Source organism: Cynoglossus semilaevis, chromosome 1 (genome assembly GCF_000523025.1).
Source record: "Cynoglossus semilaevis isolate Cse_v1.0 chromosome 1, Cse_v1.0, whole genome shotgun sequence".
Lineage (NCBI taxonomy): Eukaryota > Metazoa > Chordata > Actinopteri > Pleuronectiformes > Cynoglossidae > Cynoglossus > Cynoglossus semilaevis.
The window spans coordinates 29,055,181-29,071,310 of record NC_024307.1 but is presented as its reverse complement, the minus strand read 5'-3'; the positions used below and the strand labels follow the sequence as shown (position 1 = coordinate 29,071,310).

General features: G+C 42.6%; 3 protein-coding genes across 4 annotated transcripts in view; 2 read left to right on the top strand and 1 right to left on the bottom strand.

Annotated features, from left to right (window-relative positions):
* Window positions 1–6,595, bottom strand: part of LOC103390041 (retinal guanylyl cyclase 2) — a 13,502-nt gene extending 6,907 nt beyond the window's left edge. The window contains exons 1-10 of the mRNA XM_025054647.1: window positions 6,470–6,595; window positions 3,372–3,621; window positions 3,022–3,252; window positions 2,444–2,599; window positions 2,175–2,317; window positions 1,914–2,069; window positions 1,033–1,182; window positions 334–553; window positions 171–246; window positions 1–74 (exon numbers count right to left, since the gene is read on the bottom strand). The exon at window positions 1–74 is cut by the window's left edge and continues 9 nt beyond it. Of these exons, the coding sequence (XP_024910415.1) occupies window positions 1–74; window positions 171–246; window positions 334–553; window positions 1,033–1,182; window positions 1,914–2,069; window positions 2,175–2,317; window positions 2,444–2,599; window positions 3,022–3,252; window positions 3,372–3,621; window positions 6,470–6,556 (1,543 nt within the window). The 5' untranslated portion in view covers window positions 6,557–6,595. The remainder of the gene's footprint in view (window positions 75–170; window positions 247–333; window positions 554–1,032; window positions 1,183–1,913; window positions 2,070–2,174; window positions 2,318–2,443; window positions 2,600–3,021; window positions 3,253–3,371; window positions 3,622–6,469) is intronic.
* A 254-nt stretch (window positions 6,596–6,849) lies between these two features.
* On the top strand, window positions 6,850–10,196 carry LOC103390035 (uncharacterized). Of its 2 annotated transcripts, none has more exons than XM_008325724.3 (6): window positions 6,850–7,187; window positions 7,263–7,811; window positions 7,894–8,299; window positions 8,604–8,693; window positions 8,799–8,873; window positions 9,006–10,196. In XM_008325724.3, the coding sequence occupies exons 1-6, from the start codon at window positions 6,993–6,995 to the stop codon at window positions 9,947–9,949; spliced, it is 2,259 nt and encodes a 752-aa protein (XP_008323946.1). In that variant the 5' UTR covers window positions 6,850–6,992; the 3' UTR covers window positions 9,950–10,196. The 2 variants fall into 2 exon arrangements, with proteins under 2 accessions (XP_008323946.1, XP_024910334.1); XM_025054566.1 differs by lacking the exon at window positions 6,850–7,187 and having other exon boundaries at window positions 7,263–7,391; window positions 7,483–7,811.
* Window positions 10,197–11,072: 876 nt separating this feature from the next.
* The window catches only part of atp1b2a (ATPase Na+/K+ transporting subunit beta 2a), a 5,470-nt gene continuing 412 nt past the window's right edge, over window positions 11,073–16,130 (top strand). The window contains exons 1-7 of the mRNA XM_008325711.3: window positions 11,073–11,178; window positions 13,289–13,417; window positions 13,496–13,600; window positions 13,688–13,767; window positions 14,390–14,515; window positions 15,028–15,087; window positions 15,177–15,272. Coding sequence (XP_008323933.1) covers window positions 11,073–11,178; window positions 13,289–13,417; window positions 13,496–13,600; window positions 13,688–13,767; window positions 14,390–14,515; window positions 15,028–15,087; window positions 15,177–15,272 — 702 coding nt within the window. The remainder of the gene's footprint in view (window positions 11,179–13,288; window positions 13,418–13,495; window positions 13,601–13,687; window positions 13,768–14,389; window positions 14,516–15,027; window positions 15,088–15,176; window positions 15,273–16,130) is intronic.

Sequence of the window (16,130 nt, the reverse complement as noted above, 5' to 3'; positions counted from 1 at the left end):
CATGGGTGTCAATGAAGACCACGTCGTCCAGAGTCAGGACTACCTTTGTGAAACCTCCTCTTTGTTTATACTTCCTGTAGAAACAGTGAGGAATAATGCATCAGGTGTGTTAAACTGTGTGTGTATGTATGTGTGTGTGTGTGTGTCTGTCAGTCTGTCGATGTACTGACCTGAACCAGAAGACAAAAGCACCAATCAGAGCACACAACAGCAGGAAGAGAAAGAACATGGTCACTGTGTCGACACCTGCAGGTGAACGAGCAAAGGGAAATTGACATGAGCAGGTCACTTCCTGTTCCTGTTTTTATTAAGTTTTACGTTTCTAGAACTCACCGCCAGTGCACGCATCCTCTGGACTGAACCAACAGAAACTGGCTGCAGGAGGCTTCCCTCCAGGGAAAATGAAAGAGTGACTCAGCGGCCTCAAGCTGCCGACTTCACCGTCTGTGTGTGTGGGCGCAATTGAATGTGTCGGGACCAGACAGTCACCATCGCTGTCCAACACCACGTATCTGGCCTGAAGACCACGCCCTTGCTTACCACCGTACAACACCTGAACAAAAAACAGGTTTATTTTCACAGATTAAGATTTGGGGAGGATGGTAGGAAATTAAGTGATGCACGATTGGAAACAATTACAGAATACAGTAAGAGTTATATCTTAAAAGAGTCTTATCTAATGAGTGACACAGTTATGGTCATATAATAGTTTTTGATAAATCATGTTTGTATCAGGGACCGTTTGTTAAAAAGTGTGGATTCCACAATAGGATGTTTTTTTTAGTTCAAAATTACTTTGTTATTGATTTATGGATTGTTAAGAATATTGGTCAGAGATGAGAGTTTATGAGAGGTTTAGAAATTCTTTAAAGAAGGCTTAAGTCTATGAGTTATGTGTTGATACTTTTTTTAGATTTCAGATTGTATTTATTATTTATGGAATGTGAAACGATAGTTCAGATTATCAGATATACATCATGGGCTCATTAAGGGTTATGGAATACAGATTAGAAGTTTATGGTATGAACTGACCTGATTGAAGCCCTGGAATTCAAAGCCTCCCTCTGATTGGACCAGCTGGTTACCAATGACCCAGCGTCCACCCCCTGCTTGACGACGCTCCTCCACCGCTTTAGCCACAAAGTAGACCATGTTAAAGATGGTCCCAAAGAAGGGAGACACCTGTGGACAGATGATGTTAGATGGACATTGATGTAATGGATGTATGACACCATCAGAATGATGACATCACTGCTTATGGGTCAACATTGCATAGCATTTGATTAGTTCTTCACAGTTTGACTATTCAGCTGTTAACTTTTGGCTACTATTGTCACTTTCATTTTTTTTACCATCACAAAAGTTACACCGTTTTTGCTCTTGGTTTGTTTTTAGCTGTCTTTGGTGCAATTCTATTTTTTGCCTGATATCTGCTTTTGGCCCACTCAACTAATTGTTACTACTCAATATTGACTATGCTAGCTATGTTTACGCTACAGAAGAAAAACATGTTTTTGTCTGTTTTTTTTTATTTAGTGGCCAACTCCTCACTGTTCAGCTATGCAGCTGGTAGCCTTTTTCCTAATCATTAGCTCACATTTATCAAATTTACAACTTCTTTACCTATTTGGAGCACTTTTTATGTTTTTAGCCTCTTTATTATCTTTTTTAGCTTTTGTGGCTATCCTTGAGTTACTCTGGTTTTACCTTAATTTATGTTTTGAGTTACTCTGGTTTTACCTTAATTTGGGTTACCTTAATGTTGGGGTGCAAAATCAGCAGTTGGCTAACTTTTCATTCCTATTGCATACGGGTGGATTTTAGTCACCTTTCTTGACTCTAGCAGATAATGGTGGCTTATAAGGCAAGGACAGTGTAAAGAAATTCAGAGGAACTGCTTCCTAACTTCCAACCTCTGTAGGTGCGATCACCGAGCGAATCTCTCGGCTGAGTTGTGCTTGACGAAAGGCTTCATAGAAACTCTGGTCCGATGCCATTGTAATAGTCAGGACGGAGCTGTAGGCATGACGAAGCCGTGTGTCGTTGGTCAGCTGTGGGAATACTATGCCCTGGTTGGAAAGGCAAAGAGAAGCACATCATTCATTTCACCTAAGGAGCAAAAGGCAGAACATAAAGGTAAATACAGACACCACAGATAATGACGAGTAGGTAACCTGGTGGGGCATGGCATAGAGCAGCGTGTCATATGGTATGAAGACAAAACCATCAGAAACCATTCCCATGTCCAAAGCAGCCAGTAAGAGCTCTCTCTGATCCTCTCCACCAATCAAAACAGAGCTCATGCACATAATCACCACTGAAACACAAGAAATAGGTACAATATGACACAGACTAAGGCAACTTCCCTTCTAAATAAATGATAATGCAAATATTTAATCAAGCACTTTTAGATTTTAAACACTGTACTAGACATTGCACTAACCTTTGACCTTGTCAGCCTCTCTGATTACTTTCAGTGCATTCCGCGCTGCTGCCCTGCTCATTGTTTCCATCGTAAGAACAGGGCCAACTGGAAGACCCAGAGCACGGAGAGCAGAAGCCACTTCCTGTCCAGTACTCTGCCATATATTAGATGGAGCTGTAAATCCAATAAAAACAAACAAAATATACCCTGGTTGTTATTGATGACTTGACTGTGGTGTCACCTGAAAGATCTAAAAACAAAGTTAGTAGCCTCAAAATTATGAGAATAAATTTAGGTATAATAAAATATTGCTGTACTATACAATTTTAGCCCAGAGTAGGTAAAACTGAGTGGAATACTGCAAATTGCTAGTAGCTAAAATAAAATACCCAAACATTTTATAGAGTTCAGCTGAATAATCACAAATTTTAAAAAAAATAATAGCAAAGAAGAAGCAACACAAGAAACAAAATTAGTGAAGCTAAAGCCATTAGCCATAAGCATGTAAAAAAAATGTCCACAAATAGAACAAAAGTAGCTGCAGCGATTCTCCTGTGTAACGTGGTGACGCCACTATGACATCATCACTTCATCACCTGCGATGATGCCAACATGCGCCCAGCGAAAGAATCGCAGCACAGTGAACAGAACTCTACTGGGAGGAGTGACTGGTGGTAGGTTCGGCCAATTGCCATCCAGACAACCAGGGGATGCAAGCCCCGCCTCCCAGTGTTGGGTCCATAAGGAGGCAGCATTACAGAGGGCAGGATTAAAGGGGCCGATGTAAGCGTGACCGTAACCCTCCATCCCTCCTAGTTCCATAAGAGCTGGACCAAAAAAAGCAAAGAAGAGTAGAACACATACAGTGAGACTATGTTTTAGTTCCCGTATTTTATATTATAAATATATGTGATTGGTTGGAGGATTTATAAATAACAAAACCAACCTTTAGAGGAGCTACAGTCCTCATTCAGCAGTTTCAAATCGTACCAGTACCCTCGGCTCAGACTGACATCATTCCGCAGCCTTGACAACGCCAGGTTGGCAGCAGCAGTGGGCATGGCCCGGGAGAACATTGGGTCACATGACCAAGGGCCAACCAGCGCCAGCTTAAAGGTCGCTCCTTGAACATCCTCTATGCTAAGCAGCCCCAGAGACAACCAGAGTAACAGTGGAGGGACCTGCATCACAGTGTCCTGTCCAAGACCATAAACAACAGTTTGTTAGTGATAGATCAAACATCGTCGAAAGCCAGTAAATATTATGAAATTAAGTTCAAATGTTGGCAATACATATTCATGGTTTAAAACCTCAAATACACAAACACATTTTAGATTTAAAAGCTAGAACAAATGAGTGAAGATGAAGTGTTTCACCTGACTGCACTGACCTTTGACCTCTACTACTGACTGACCCTAATACAGTTAGAATGCTGAAAATAGCCCAATGCTCTTACACTATTAACAAAAGCTAGGAGACAGAATTCCATCACAGCATCACAGACGTCAGGGATGACATCTGATGAGGGTTTAAACACACATAACACACAGGTTATGGTAACTACTGACAAGAGCTATTACAGAATTAACATAGCTATTACAGCTGACACGCTAATAACAAACTGAGGTGATACAGAAAGCAGGGTTAACCAATCTGGAATAGCTAAAAGAGCAAACACATCTAACAGAACTGAGATAGCAGCTAACACAGGTAAAAGAAGCAAACTGATTTCAAACATGAAACAGATCTCACAGGAGCTAATACAGCTATCAGCAACAGATGACACAGCTGACAGCCAGATTTGGCATAGCTAGAATATCTGTATTCAGAAGAGTGGCTCATGCAGCAAAAGGAGATCAAGCTAATGTAGCTAACGTTGCAAATACTGTTCATACGCAGTGCATAACTATGCATATTAATTTGATGCAGCTACAAGCTGGAATAGAAAACTAATTCCACAGAGCAAGTAGAGCTGAAAGAGAGCTTAAAAATTTCAACTTACAGCTACAAAAGTGACTATAGCTATAAAAAAAAAAAAAAAAACACACACACACACACCTTTTTGGCTAAAACAGAGCTAAAACAACTAAGACAACACTGCCCTGTGTGGACAGAGCTAACAGAGGTTAATGAGCTAGAATAGCTAAAGAACTGAACAGAGCTCAAAGAATTATGAAACAACTCTTAGCTTTTTGCAACATAACTCAAAATTCAATGATAACAAAATGATGCTGGTCATGACAACTTAAATTGCCATCAAAGACACACACACACACACACAGCGTTACCTTTGTTAGCTCCTCATCTAATGCAAAATCTCTGACTTATTTTTCATATAAACAATAGGCAGAACAGTAACCAAGTGCTGTTGTCAAGGTGAACAAATGAGAGAAAGACACCAAGAGAGTGAGGAAGGATTATTTTAATCCTGTTTGAAGGTCTTTGGCTTCAGCTTTGACTCTGTGATGAGAGGGTGACTTCCTGTGTGTGTGTGTCTCTACCTATGACCTCACAACTGTATGCATGACATAATTCACAGAACAGTGATGAGGGAATAAAAGGGTAGAAAGAGGAGGATAAATGGACAATAGGAGATTATAATGACGTTTTAGGATTAGCCTCCTCCTCCTCATTTTCCTCCTCTGCACAGATCACAGATCTGAGCTGGTTTGAAGCCAAGAATAGAGACAGGATTAGACCTCTGTGGACTTGGCTGGAGATTACGCAACAAATACAGCCCCTACTGGGTAAAGTTCTCCAGTAACACTAGTATATTTGGCAAGAATTTAATTTAACAGAGCACAAAGTAGAAACATTCTACGGGTAGAGATGTCATTTTCCTATCCACAACAGTGTCTTGTATGGTGCATAACACTTCTAATGATATTTTGAGCATTTGTAAAGGCAAAACTAATTGTTTAAATTTTGCTTCCATATTAAATCACCCTGGTCACATTTCTGAACACCAAGAGCAAGTCAGACAACCACTGATGATTATCAATGACCTTTACAGAATGGTGTTATATGTTCAAGGTTCATTTTATTGCTATTGCATTTACATACGACACAACTTTGGTGCACTCTTAAGTTGGTGAAGTGCAATTGTTTGATATACATACAATGCATACATCGTGCACCAAATAAAAAACAAAAAACATTTTTATAGTCACAACCTTTATGCCGCTTTATATTTAGCATTAATATTGCCCCATCTTCTTTTAAATGCAGACATGTTCTATAAACGTTCTACCATTCATAACACTGAATATAAAAAGCACTTCGAACAGGGAGTTATTAAACATTTGACTTCTAATTGGTGAAATTCTGGTTCTGCCCGGACCAATGTGTCGTCGATGTTGACGTGCCGCTAGAACTAAACTTTCAACATGGCATTTATCGGCGATTGTATGAGTTTACCAACACCAGGAGATGGCGGTAACAATACTTGATATTTTGCTTCTGCTTGTAAAGAAGAAGTCTGTGGGCCAGCGCTGGAGAAACAGAAGAAGAAGAACAGGGAGGCTGAAGAAGAGAGAACGATAGCCTTTGACGGGTGAAGACTGTCTTCAATTCTCAAAGTGAGTCGTCTCTGCTCGTGTTTGTTCGCAATTACTCAGCTCCTGCAATTTAATTTCAAGTAACAGTTACTAGTTAGCTGCGACATGCTAACAGAGCCGATAATCCGCCACGGTTAGCTGTTAGCATCTCGGTCCAACTACGAACGGATTTCCATTATCGGACGCGCCCCTTAGTTGTTGTGGTCTGTCCGCAAGCTGACCTCTTAGCGATTGTCAGCAGCATAGTAATTTAAAAAAACACACACCTTTGGCGTTATGGAGTTAAACGTTGTCAAAGAAACGCTAGATACAGTATTGTTGTGTTGCTGTGTGGTGCAGTCTGTCTGTGTTTTATATCACAAGAAAGTCGGAGTGTAAAACCTAAATGTTTACTTCATGCTGGTGAAAGTTTATCTAAATTGGCCGGATTTTAAAAGGGTTTGTTATTGTTACTCTGTGGTTCATCCACGCGTGAAAACCAACACACCTGACCTTCACCTGTTTGTTCGCTTATCAGCTCCTCCGTGGCCGTGGACACCAGTGAAATGACGCAGGACGAGGCTGACGAGGCCATGGTACAGAACACAGAGCCACAGATGTCAGAGCAGACCTCTGCTCCTGAAGCAGAGAAGAAGAAGCCCGCCGTCCGCCGGCCCCCCCCCCCCGGGGGGGGGGCCGGCGGACGGCGGGCTTCTTATTCTCTGCTTCAGGAGCAGAGGTCTGCTCTGACATCTGTGACTCTGTGTTCTGTACTTATATCTGTACATGCATGTACAGATATAAGTACAGAACACAGAGCCACAGATGTCAGAGCAGACCTCTGCTCCTGAAGCAGAGAATAAGAAGCCCGCCGTCCGCCGGCCCCCCCCCCGGGGGGGGGGGGGGGGGGCCCCAAAGGCAAGAAGCAGGGCCCAGTTGACAAGAGGCGAGGCTCAGGAGGTAAAAGGCGTGGCCAAAAGGTCAGGAAGCAACTCCAAGAGGAGAAAAAAGAGGGAGTGACGGTGAAGAGGATGTGGAGCGGCGGAAAGCGTCAGTACTGCGTGTTCTGTCGACGTCCCCAGGTGAAGATCGCACGACACCTGTTGAGAAAGCATAAAGATGAACCAGAGGTAGTAGCTGCCAGCACGCTTCCAAAAGGATCCAAACAACGCCATCTGTTGTTGGAGCATCTACGCTGCAGGGGCAACTACCTACACAACATTGAGGTTTGTTCACCGGTTTTCCCAGATTTTTGTTTATGTCTGTCCCGCTGCCTGAATGACTAATATTGTGTGTCTTAGGTAATCAGACAAGGCAGTGGTGAAATCATTCCATGTCGTCAACCCTCCGAGGAAGTGGATGCAAGGAACTACCTTCCGTGTCCACTCTGCCTCGGCTTTTTCCTGCGCTCTGATCTCTGGAAACATCAGGTGTGTTGTCGTAAAAAGCTGGTCACTGACTCCATTCCCATCGCTGAAAAACTGTTGGAGCCAGTAGCTGACATCATGGTTGACTCTGCAGCTGGAGCCTTAATGGATCAGGCAGATGACGGAACATCTGTGGAGGACACATCATGTGACACTCAAGCAGATGCAGCTATAGCAGACACAGCTACAGCAGACACTGCCTTGGCAAACCCTAAGGGGACATTAGAGATAGTATTAAAACGGGCCATGACAGCAGCTGTTGGCGGGGATCAGAACGTGATTTCTGAACACGGGACAGAACGGCCCAGGAAGCGTGTCAGGGTCCAAGCTGCTGCATCTCGCCTTCTACCTATTTCAGGTGGGGCATCAGAGAGCTGCAGTGAAGTCCTGCACCGTATGAACCATGATCACATCTCATATGAGGTAAGTACCTAAATAAGTATCTGACTGAGCCTGTGAGAGTGCCTTTTTAAGCCAGATAAGCCACAACTCCCATTCTGCCCAGGTCAAATCTGATTGGCTTATCTGCAAATATGGAAACAAATTGATGGGGAACCAAGATGGCACTCAGAAGAGGTACGACTACGTCAGTCAGAAGCTGCGGGAGCTGGGGAGGTTCCTCCTCGCAGCCAAATCTCTGGACCCTAGCATTCACACTTTGTTGGATGTTCTGGCACCCGGTCGCCTCAGCCTGGCGCTGTCTGCTGCCAGAAAGGCAGCTGGGTACCGCTGGTCTCGCCCTCCACTAGCGGTGAAGACAACTCTGAAAACCATTTGTGAAATAGCCATTGGAGAGAGTCTGCAGGAAGGAGACTGGGAAGCAGCGGCCAAAACGACTGACTTCTACCACATGCTGGGAAAAGAGTGGGACAACCTGGGGCTCTCAGACCCGGACCCAGACCCTGATGCAGGTATTAGTCCCTGAAAAAGTCATAAAATCATCACAAAATCATCACAATTAAGAAAAACTATATATATATATATGTATATAAACTCTTGTAGTTAATTTCAGAAAACAGGAATCATGTGACATTACAACAAACATACTAACAGAACCATAGAGAAGTGTGACTGTGTAATTAAACAAACTCTTCTGTATATGAATGCAATACCAGGGAAGTCAGCAGTTTCGGAACAGAAGCAAAAGTTATGGATGTAGTGATAAAACAATTTAAAATCTGAAACTTTTTTTTGTAACAAACGCTTTTGTTTCAGTCATTCCTGAAGGCAGAGCCAAACCAAGAAAACGAGTTGTCCAGTCTTTAATCAAAAAGTCCAATCCGGAGTTGGACCAAGGTCCAACAGGTGAGTTTGAAGCCCAAACACCTGGAACTCCAGACATCTGTTTGAGATGTGATTGTTACAAACGTTCAATAGATGATGCTGTTTGTCCCAACTTGTCGTCTGTAGATCTACCAAAGACCAACAACAAACCTGTGACCTCTCTGATGGTGCCAGACCCCAGACTTCAGGTTCCACTTCCAGGTGAGTCCACATGCTCACATGCCTGGAGAGATGCTATCTTTTAAAGAATGCTGCACCCTACTGGTGAAAGAATTTATTAAACTAGAACATCTCTGCTCAGAGGTCTGACCTCCTGCTTCTCTGATTCCACAGCTCCTCGGAAGGTCCAACGTCGCCCGTGGTCCACAGAAGAAAAAGAAGCGATCTGGAGACAACTAGGAGTCCATATACGTGTCCAGACAGTACCAGGGAAAGAAGTCTGTCAACGCTGTCTGGACCTGGAACCAGTTCTAAGAGGCAGACATTGGAAAGACATAAAGAACCAGGTCCACAACCAAATCCAGAGCCAGAAAAAACAGCAGTTTCATGCTCAGGTAGACCTTCAAGAGAACCAGGGACAACAGAACCAGGCACAGCAGAATCCAGCACAGCAGGCCCAGGAACAACAAGACCAAAACCAGAAGAAGTGGCAACAGCACCAGCACTACCAGGCTCCAATAAGCCAACAGGAGAAGGACCAGATTCTGAACCAAAAGAAACAGCAGTATCATGTTCAAATGGACCAACACAACCAGGACCACATGCAAAACCAGAAGAAACAGGATTACCACGTTCAACTGGACCATCAAGAGCAAGACCACACTCAGAACCAGAGGAAACAGCAGTACCACATTCAGATGGACCAACACGACCCTCTTCAAGTTCACAAAAAACAGCTGTGCCATGGTAGACCCGACCACCAGGACCATGTTGCTGTCGTCAAGAAGCATCTGTACCAGATGGGCCAGCAAACCCAGGGCTTGCAGTCTACCCTAGAACGAGACACGTCACTCCTGACGGGGGCTTTTGGACCTGATGGTTCCCACCGGGTTCCAGGACTTTCACTTGTTGAAAGGGAACACATTATCAGTCCTTACCAACTCTCACAAAGGGCCCCAGGGCATCATATGGACCAGCTGCTGCCCAGAACTGAATGGACTGACGAGTCACTGGCCCAGAACTACCAGGTCAACAGGCCACTCCCCCGAAACCTACTCCAGGAAGGTCCTCCTGGAGGACCACCAACCCATCCACATCCTGGACATGGTCACTTCTGATAAAGGGCACAAGAACCGATCCTTTTATTGTCCAAAAGTTAGCGGTGTCAAACTGAGACCCTGGGCTGAGTATGCAGTGGACTAAACAGTAGAATTTAATCAAACCAGTCAGTGTTATAGTGGTCATCATGGTAAACTCTGTGCAATCACTTCCTGTGTGTTTGTGTGTATTACCACTAGAGGGCAGAGTCACAATCCAAAGCTCAGTCTATAATAATGTACGATTTGTATAAAAAGCTTTTCTTAACAATGTCTCATTTCCCTTTTTTTCTACATCACAACTTCACATCACTTCACGTCACATTTCAACATAGTTTGACCAGTTGACTATCTCAGATGTTAGCCTTCTGTCATCGTACCCCCAATCCATTTGTTTCCATGTTGTCTGTACAATATAAGGTCTGTTGTATGAATCAAGGGGAAATACAAGTAGGGACAAATTGAGGTGGAAAGAGGGCTATGATTGGACTTTGTGTGTGATTGTTGGCTGGGACAGTGTTGGTGATTGGTGATGATCAATGATAAAATAATCCAGTCTAAGGTTTTTTTACTCTGGGAGTGGCAGTCCCAACAGATGATCATAGCATCACACACTTCCTGTCACTGATTAAAAATTACAGAGGGAAACAATCTTCCTCACACAATCTAAAATGTGCAGAGCAGGGATTCAAGTCACTGTTAACTCTAAACTGGCCACAGGTGTATGTAATATGCGTGAATGGTTGTTTTTCAAGCACAAACTGATATCAGCTGATGTTGACCTGAAATCCGCATCACGACAGTCCGTCATCATCGGGACCAGTGCTTCTCCTCCCTCCGCTTTTATAGCACAGGAGGCGGGGCCGTCCTGATGTTGCGACGTTGGAGTCAGACTGTGACGTCAGTGCTGTTCGTGTGGGGAGGTTAACCGCAGTGACGCCATACTCACTCTCTCTCTTACACACACACTCTCTCTCATCATCCCTCATCTCACCGATCATCTCCATCGAGTTCTTCACACACACACACACCTCTGGTCCTCACTGACGCTGAGAGTGTACGTGACGTCAGGGCACACCAGGTCCACAGCTCCCATCTTCTTCATCCTCCTCTTCCTCCATCATCTTCACCAGCACCGACCATCATGTCCGGGACCAAAGAGGAGGACCGCAAAGGCTCGAGCGAGTGGCGGGAGTTCTTCTGGAATCCGCGAACCCACGAGCTGCTGGGCCGAACCGCCACCAGCTGGGGTGAGTGTGGAGCAGGCATTGATACAAGGGATGTTATTTTACTACTCACAATAATAATAATAATAATAATAATAATAATAATAATACACACGACTGTGTGTGATAATACTTCATTACTGTAAAATATACTCAGAATATATATATTCAGATATGAATCGTCCTAGTGAGAATTGCTACTTCAATAATAATATTACATATGTTGTTTTTTAATATTTATTTTTATTATTATCATTATTGAGTGAGCACAAAAATCCAAAGTAATTACAATACAAATAAATAATCTTTTGTCAACATTATATTTGACTGCATTAACAGTACAGTAACAGTGAAGTACTGCAGCATCATATGCTACTACCAATATTTGCTAACATTTTAAATTTTACTCGAAATTGAGTATATAAACAGTCTTTGTTCATTCAGGTACACTAAAGTCAACATTTATATTATACAATATAAATTAATCCTTTAAATCATTCTTGTTGTGATAAATAAATAAATAAATGTACATAGACACACACTGTAACTGATGTAGTAATCAAACAAAAACATTCCCATCAACAAAATCTACTGTATGTTGTATGAATCCTACCCCCCAACCCTTTCTGTGTGTGTTATTGTCAGTGATGCTTGCTCGTCCTCTGACAGCCATGTCCTGTCTGAAGGTCACTCTCTCTCTCTCTTTCTGAACTGAATGAATGATTTAGAATATAGGACATGTGAGTGTGTGTACATATCTGTACATGCATGTACAGATATAAACGTGTACTGTGTACATAGGTTCTGCTCAGTTTTCTAAAATGAGTATAGGACAAGTTTAAAATTGAGAATACTCATGGTTAATAGAGTGAGGGGTAAGCAGAGGCCTCCTCTGTTCAGCCACAGTCTCAGTAAGTGTCATAACCAGATCTTGTTTCCTAGATTGCATCTTAAACAGCCATAGTAGTAAGACAGAGTCCTCAGTCCACAGAGGAAGTCAGCATTTTTATCTCCCTTGTCATATGGATGCCTGCTGCCTCAAGTGGCAAAAGCTTGTCACTAATAGATTTCATGTTTAAAAGTCATATGAAATCATAGAGTTTGTCAGTGGATTTTGGTGCAGCTGCTGCGACAAAGAAAAATATAAATAGTGTATAAAAATCCATGCTAACTTATCTCAAGTCAGCTCTCAGACTTTACGTAACAACACTTGGAGGGCAACATCATATCTCCCATCATGCACCAGGGCACTGGATGTTTGGCCTTGATGAAGCCTGAAGGACGCACACACTCATGATAACAGTGTGCGTTAATCTGGATTAAAAACGGCAGATAACTTGGATTTGGCAGTAATCTGTCTCAGCACACAGACAGATGTGTCCATTCTAAGGACACGTCAATGACTTTAGACTGCCTCCCCAAAACCTGTCTCCTAACATCAACCGTATGTGTTTGTTGTTTTCACTGACACTAAAATATTCATTCATGCACAGGAAACTCAACATGACCTCCTGTCACAAAGTTCGAAGAGCCATAAAAAATCTTCTTAATGTTTTGATACCACAAAAAGTACCCAGATGGAACCTGTAGGGTTAAAAAAGCTTGAATTGTAAATGTGTATGTGTGGTGTTGTACTTCATATATACTTCATGTGTACTTAATGTATGTAAGCCAATAAAAGTGAAGGAGTTTAACAACTGATGCATGCCCGTTTTAGGGCACAGACAGAGAAAGAGAGATTAGCCCCTCCCCCATTCACCCTCCACCCCCCACTGAATCTAGGTCATCATCAGTGGGGGCGGTGCCGAACACAGCAGGATTATAAACATGAATAGACCATAGAAAAAAAAACAAAAGACTTGGATTTAGGAAGAAAATCCAGCAGTTGTGCTGACGAGCCACTAGGGGGCGATTGAAAACTAATGTAAAAAACACGCTACCTTTAATAAGTTACACAGTTTATGGACTTCAGCAAACATGTTCCAGGTATTCTCCAGTAGAACAGTGAGGACAACATGTGATTGGCTGCTAGAACTGTCCAATAGCACACCAGGTCTGTGAACCTCTGCTTTTAGAATGGTACGGAGAACCCTCAATTCCAGTTTCATGATCATGGGTTCCTCTACCTCCTCAGGCCTGATCCTGCTCTTCTATGTCATCTTCTACCTGTTCCTGGCGGGAATGTTCGCCCTGACCATGTACATCATGCTGCTGACGCTCGATGACTTCAAGCCCACCTGGCAGGACCGCCTGGCTACTCCAGGTGAGATCGTGGAAGACATTTGAACGACATTTGTCAGCTGATTACGGTGGCTGATCCTCCTTTTTTTTTCTGCCGTAGGGATGATGATTCGTCCAAAGGGCGAAATGCTGGAGATCACCTACTCTGTCTCAGACATAGAAACCTGGGGGGGCTTCGTCCAAAACCTTGACACTTTCCTCTCCTGTAAGACACCCACTCGTCAATGTTTGGATGCTTCTGATCAATGGTGAAATCAATCAGTGCAGTGTCTCACTGTCTGTCTGTCTACAGTGTACAACGACAGCCACCAGGCTCAGACCAACGACAACTGTCCTCCAGATCAATACTTCATCCAGGAGGACAGTGGAGAGGTAAAACTGTCTGTCTCTAATGTGTCCTGATACCACGTTCACAGTCAGAAAGTCCCGAGACAGATGTTTTATCCATTTCTGCAGGTGTCTGATGTTAATGACTAGAACCAGTTCAGACTGGTCTCTGTGTCTCCAACAGCTCTGACCAGTTTCATCATCATATCTTATCATCATATCAAGTGTTGAGCTGTGTGACCTTTGTGACCTTTGACTTGGTCAGAGTTTTAATGAAGCATTTTCAAATCAGAGCAAACCTCACATTTTTGACCAAACTTGAATGGAAACCAGTTCAGATGATTGAAGCTCATCAACTGGTTCTGATCTAGAATTCTCTGATAGAGACACCACTGAAGAAGAGAGCAGACAGGTGGATTTCAGTTCTTAGACCAAACAGACAGGAGCAGGTTGTGACCTGGAGTCAAAGACATCGACCAGAATTCTACAGAGAAGAAGAGTTCTCTGATGGAGACACCACTGAAGAAGAGAGACTTTTTGACTCTCCTTCTCTCATGTCTCCCCTTTTTGTCTGTATCATTCTCTCACCTGTCTGTCTGTCCTGCATCTGTCTCTCTGTCCTATGTGTCCCTCACATGTCTCTCTCTAACTTTTCCGTCTCTCACAGGTCAGGAACAATCCCAAACGCTCCTGTCAGTTTAACCGGACTATGCTGGAGGACTGTTCTGGAAGAACCGATCAATTTTATGGTTACAAAGACGGTGAGCCATGCGTCCTCATCAAAATGAACCGGGTACGTCCACCGACTAACCTCTGACCTCTCAGATACAGCCTTGAGCTAAAGACTACATTGTCAGCATGTGTGTCTTTTTTTCAATAAGAGAAGATAAAGGAGCACCACTCTGCTGCTGCCCCCTGTGGTCACTTTGAGTCACAGAAGTAACTCTGAACAAACCCCACTTGAAATGAAATGAAAATGTTTTTTACCAAATAACACAGCAACAGGTCATTGCCTGTGTGTGTGGTCATGTGTTTTCTTAATGGATGTTTGTGTGAGGAATTCATTCATTTGAAAATACACCCAGCCTCAGTTTTCTGTTAAAGGTGCAGATCAGTGATATATTGTGATATATTGTACAAGATATTTTAGAAACAGAGGAGGGTTTAATCAGACAAAACTTTACTGAAGTGACCCTTAACCTTTAACCTAATCCAAGGCTGGTCCTCAGTAAAGGAAAACCAGCAGACTGCAGTTACAGGAGAACCAAGAACTGAAAGTAACCTCATACACATCTGTTTCACCAGGTGATCAACATGCTGCCAGGAAAGGATGGTCAGTCTCCTTATGTCACCTGTGCAGCCAAGGTCAGAACCTGTCTGTCTGTCTGTCTGTGGTCACTGCAGGCTATTCAACACTGATTGGTTTATTGATCAGTGTTTGTGTGTGTGTTCAGGGGGAGGACAGTGATAAGATTGGACCTTTGGCATATTTTCCTCCTAACGGGACCTTTAACCTCATGTACTATCCATACTACGGCAAGAAATCTCAGGTGAGACACGTGCGCTTGTACACACGCAACAGTACACACAAAAGGTTAAGCTAACTGAACGTTAACTAAAAAAAATGTATTCCAAATTAAAAAAACAACTAAATGTTTTCCTGTGAAAAATATACTAAAATGTAAAAGACAAAACAGCTTCAGAGGTGAAATTAGCTACATACCAACAAAAAGGCAAGCTGAAAGCATGAACATATTACAAAAGCTGAAGATAAGCCATGAAATAAATGGAACTTAAATAAAGCCAAGAAAAAAAACTTAAAAAAAAAAATGTTACCAAGAAATGTAAAGCAAAAATGCTTAAATGTTATTCCAAAATATTTAATACACTCAAGAAACAAAAACAACAGAGTTTTAAGGGGGACTCATTAGATCAGTGATGGAGGAGGTCAGGGTTAGGAGGTCACACCACAGGAAAATATCAGTTAAAGACAAAGGCCAATAATATCTTCAAATGTGTGAAGAGTCTGTGAAGAAGAAAAAAAAACTCAAAAAGAACAAATGTGGCTCGAAACGAACAGGATGTGAAATAGCTCAAAGTTAGATGTTAATCATGAACAAATATACTGTATATTTTACAAAAATGCTAAGAGTTAGCTGTACAGCACAAATGGTAATGTAATGGTAGAGTACATGGTACAGCACCACAGCAATCACACATACTGTAGGAACTAGTAGTAATAGTAGAAGTACACACCAAAGTACTGTATTGTGAAGAGGTTACCAAGGTAGTATATACTGTATAAGCAATGTAAAACACACAATTTAAAAGTCCTCATAGTAAATATCAATAATTTAAATATATAGTTAAATATATTTGATGTACATTTAGCAGTGAGAAGTGCAGTA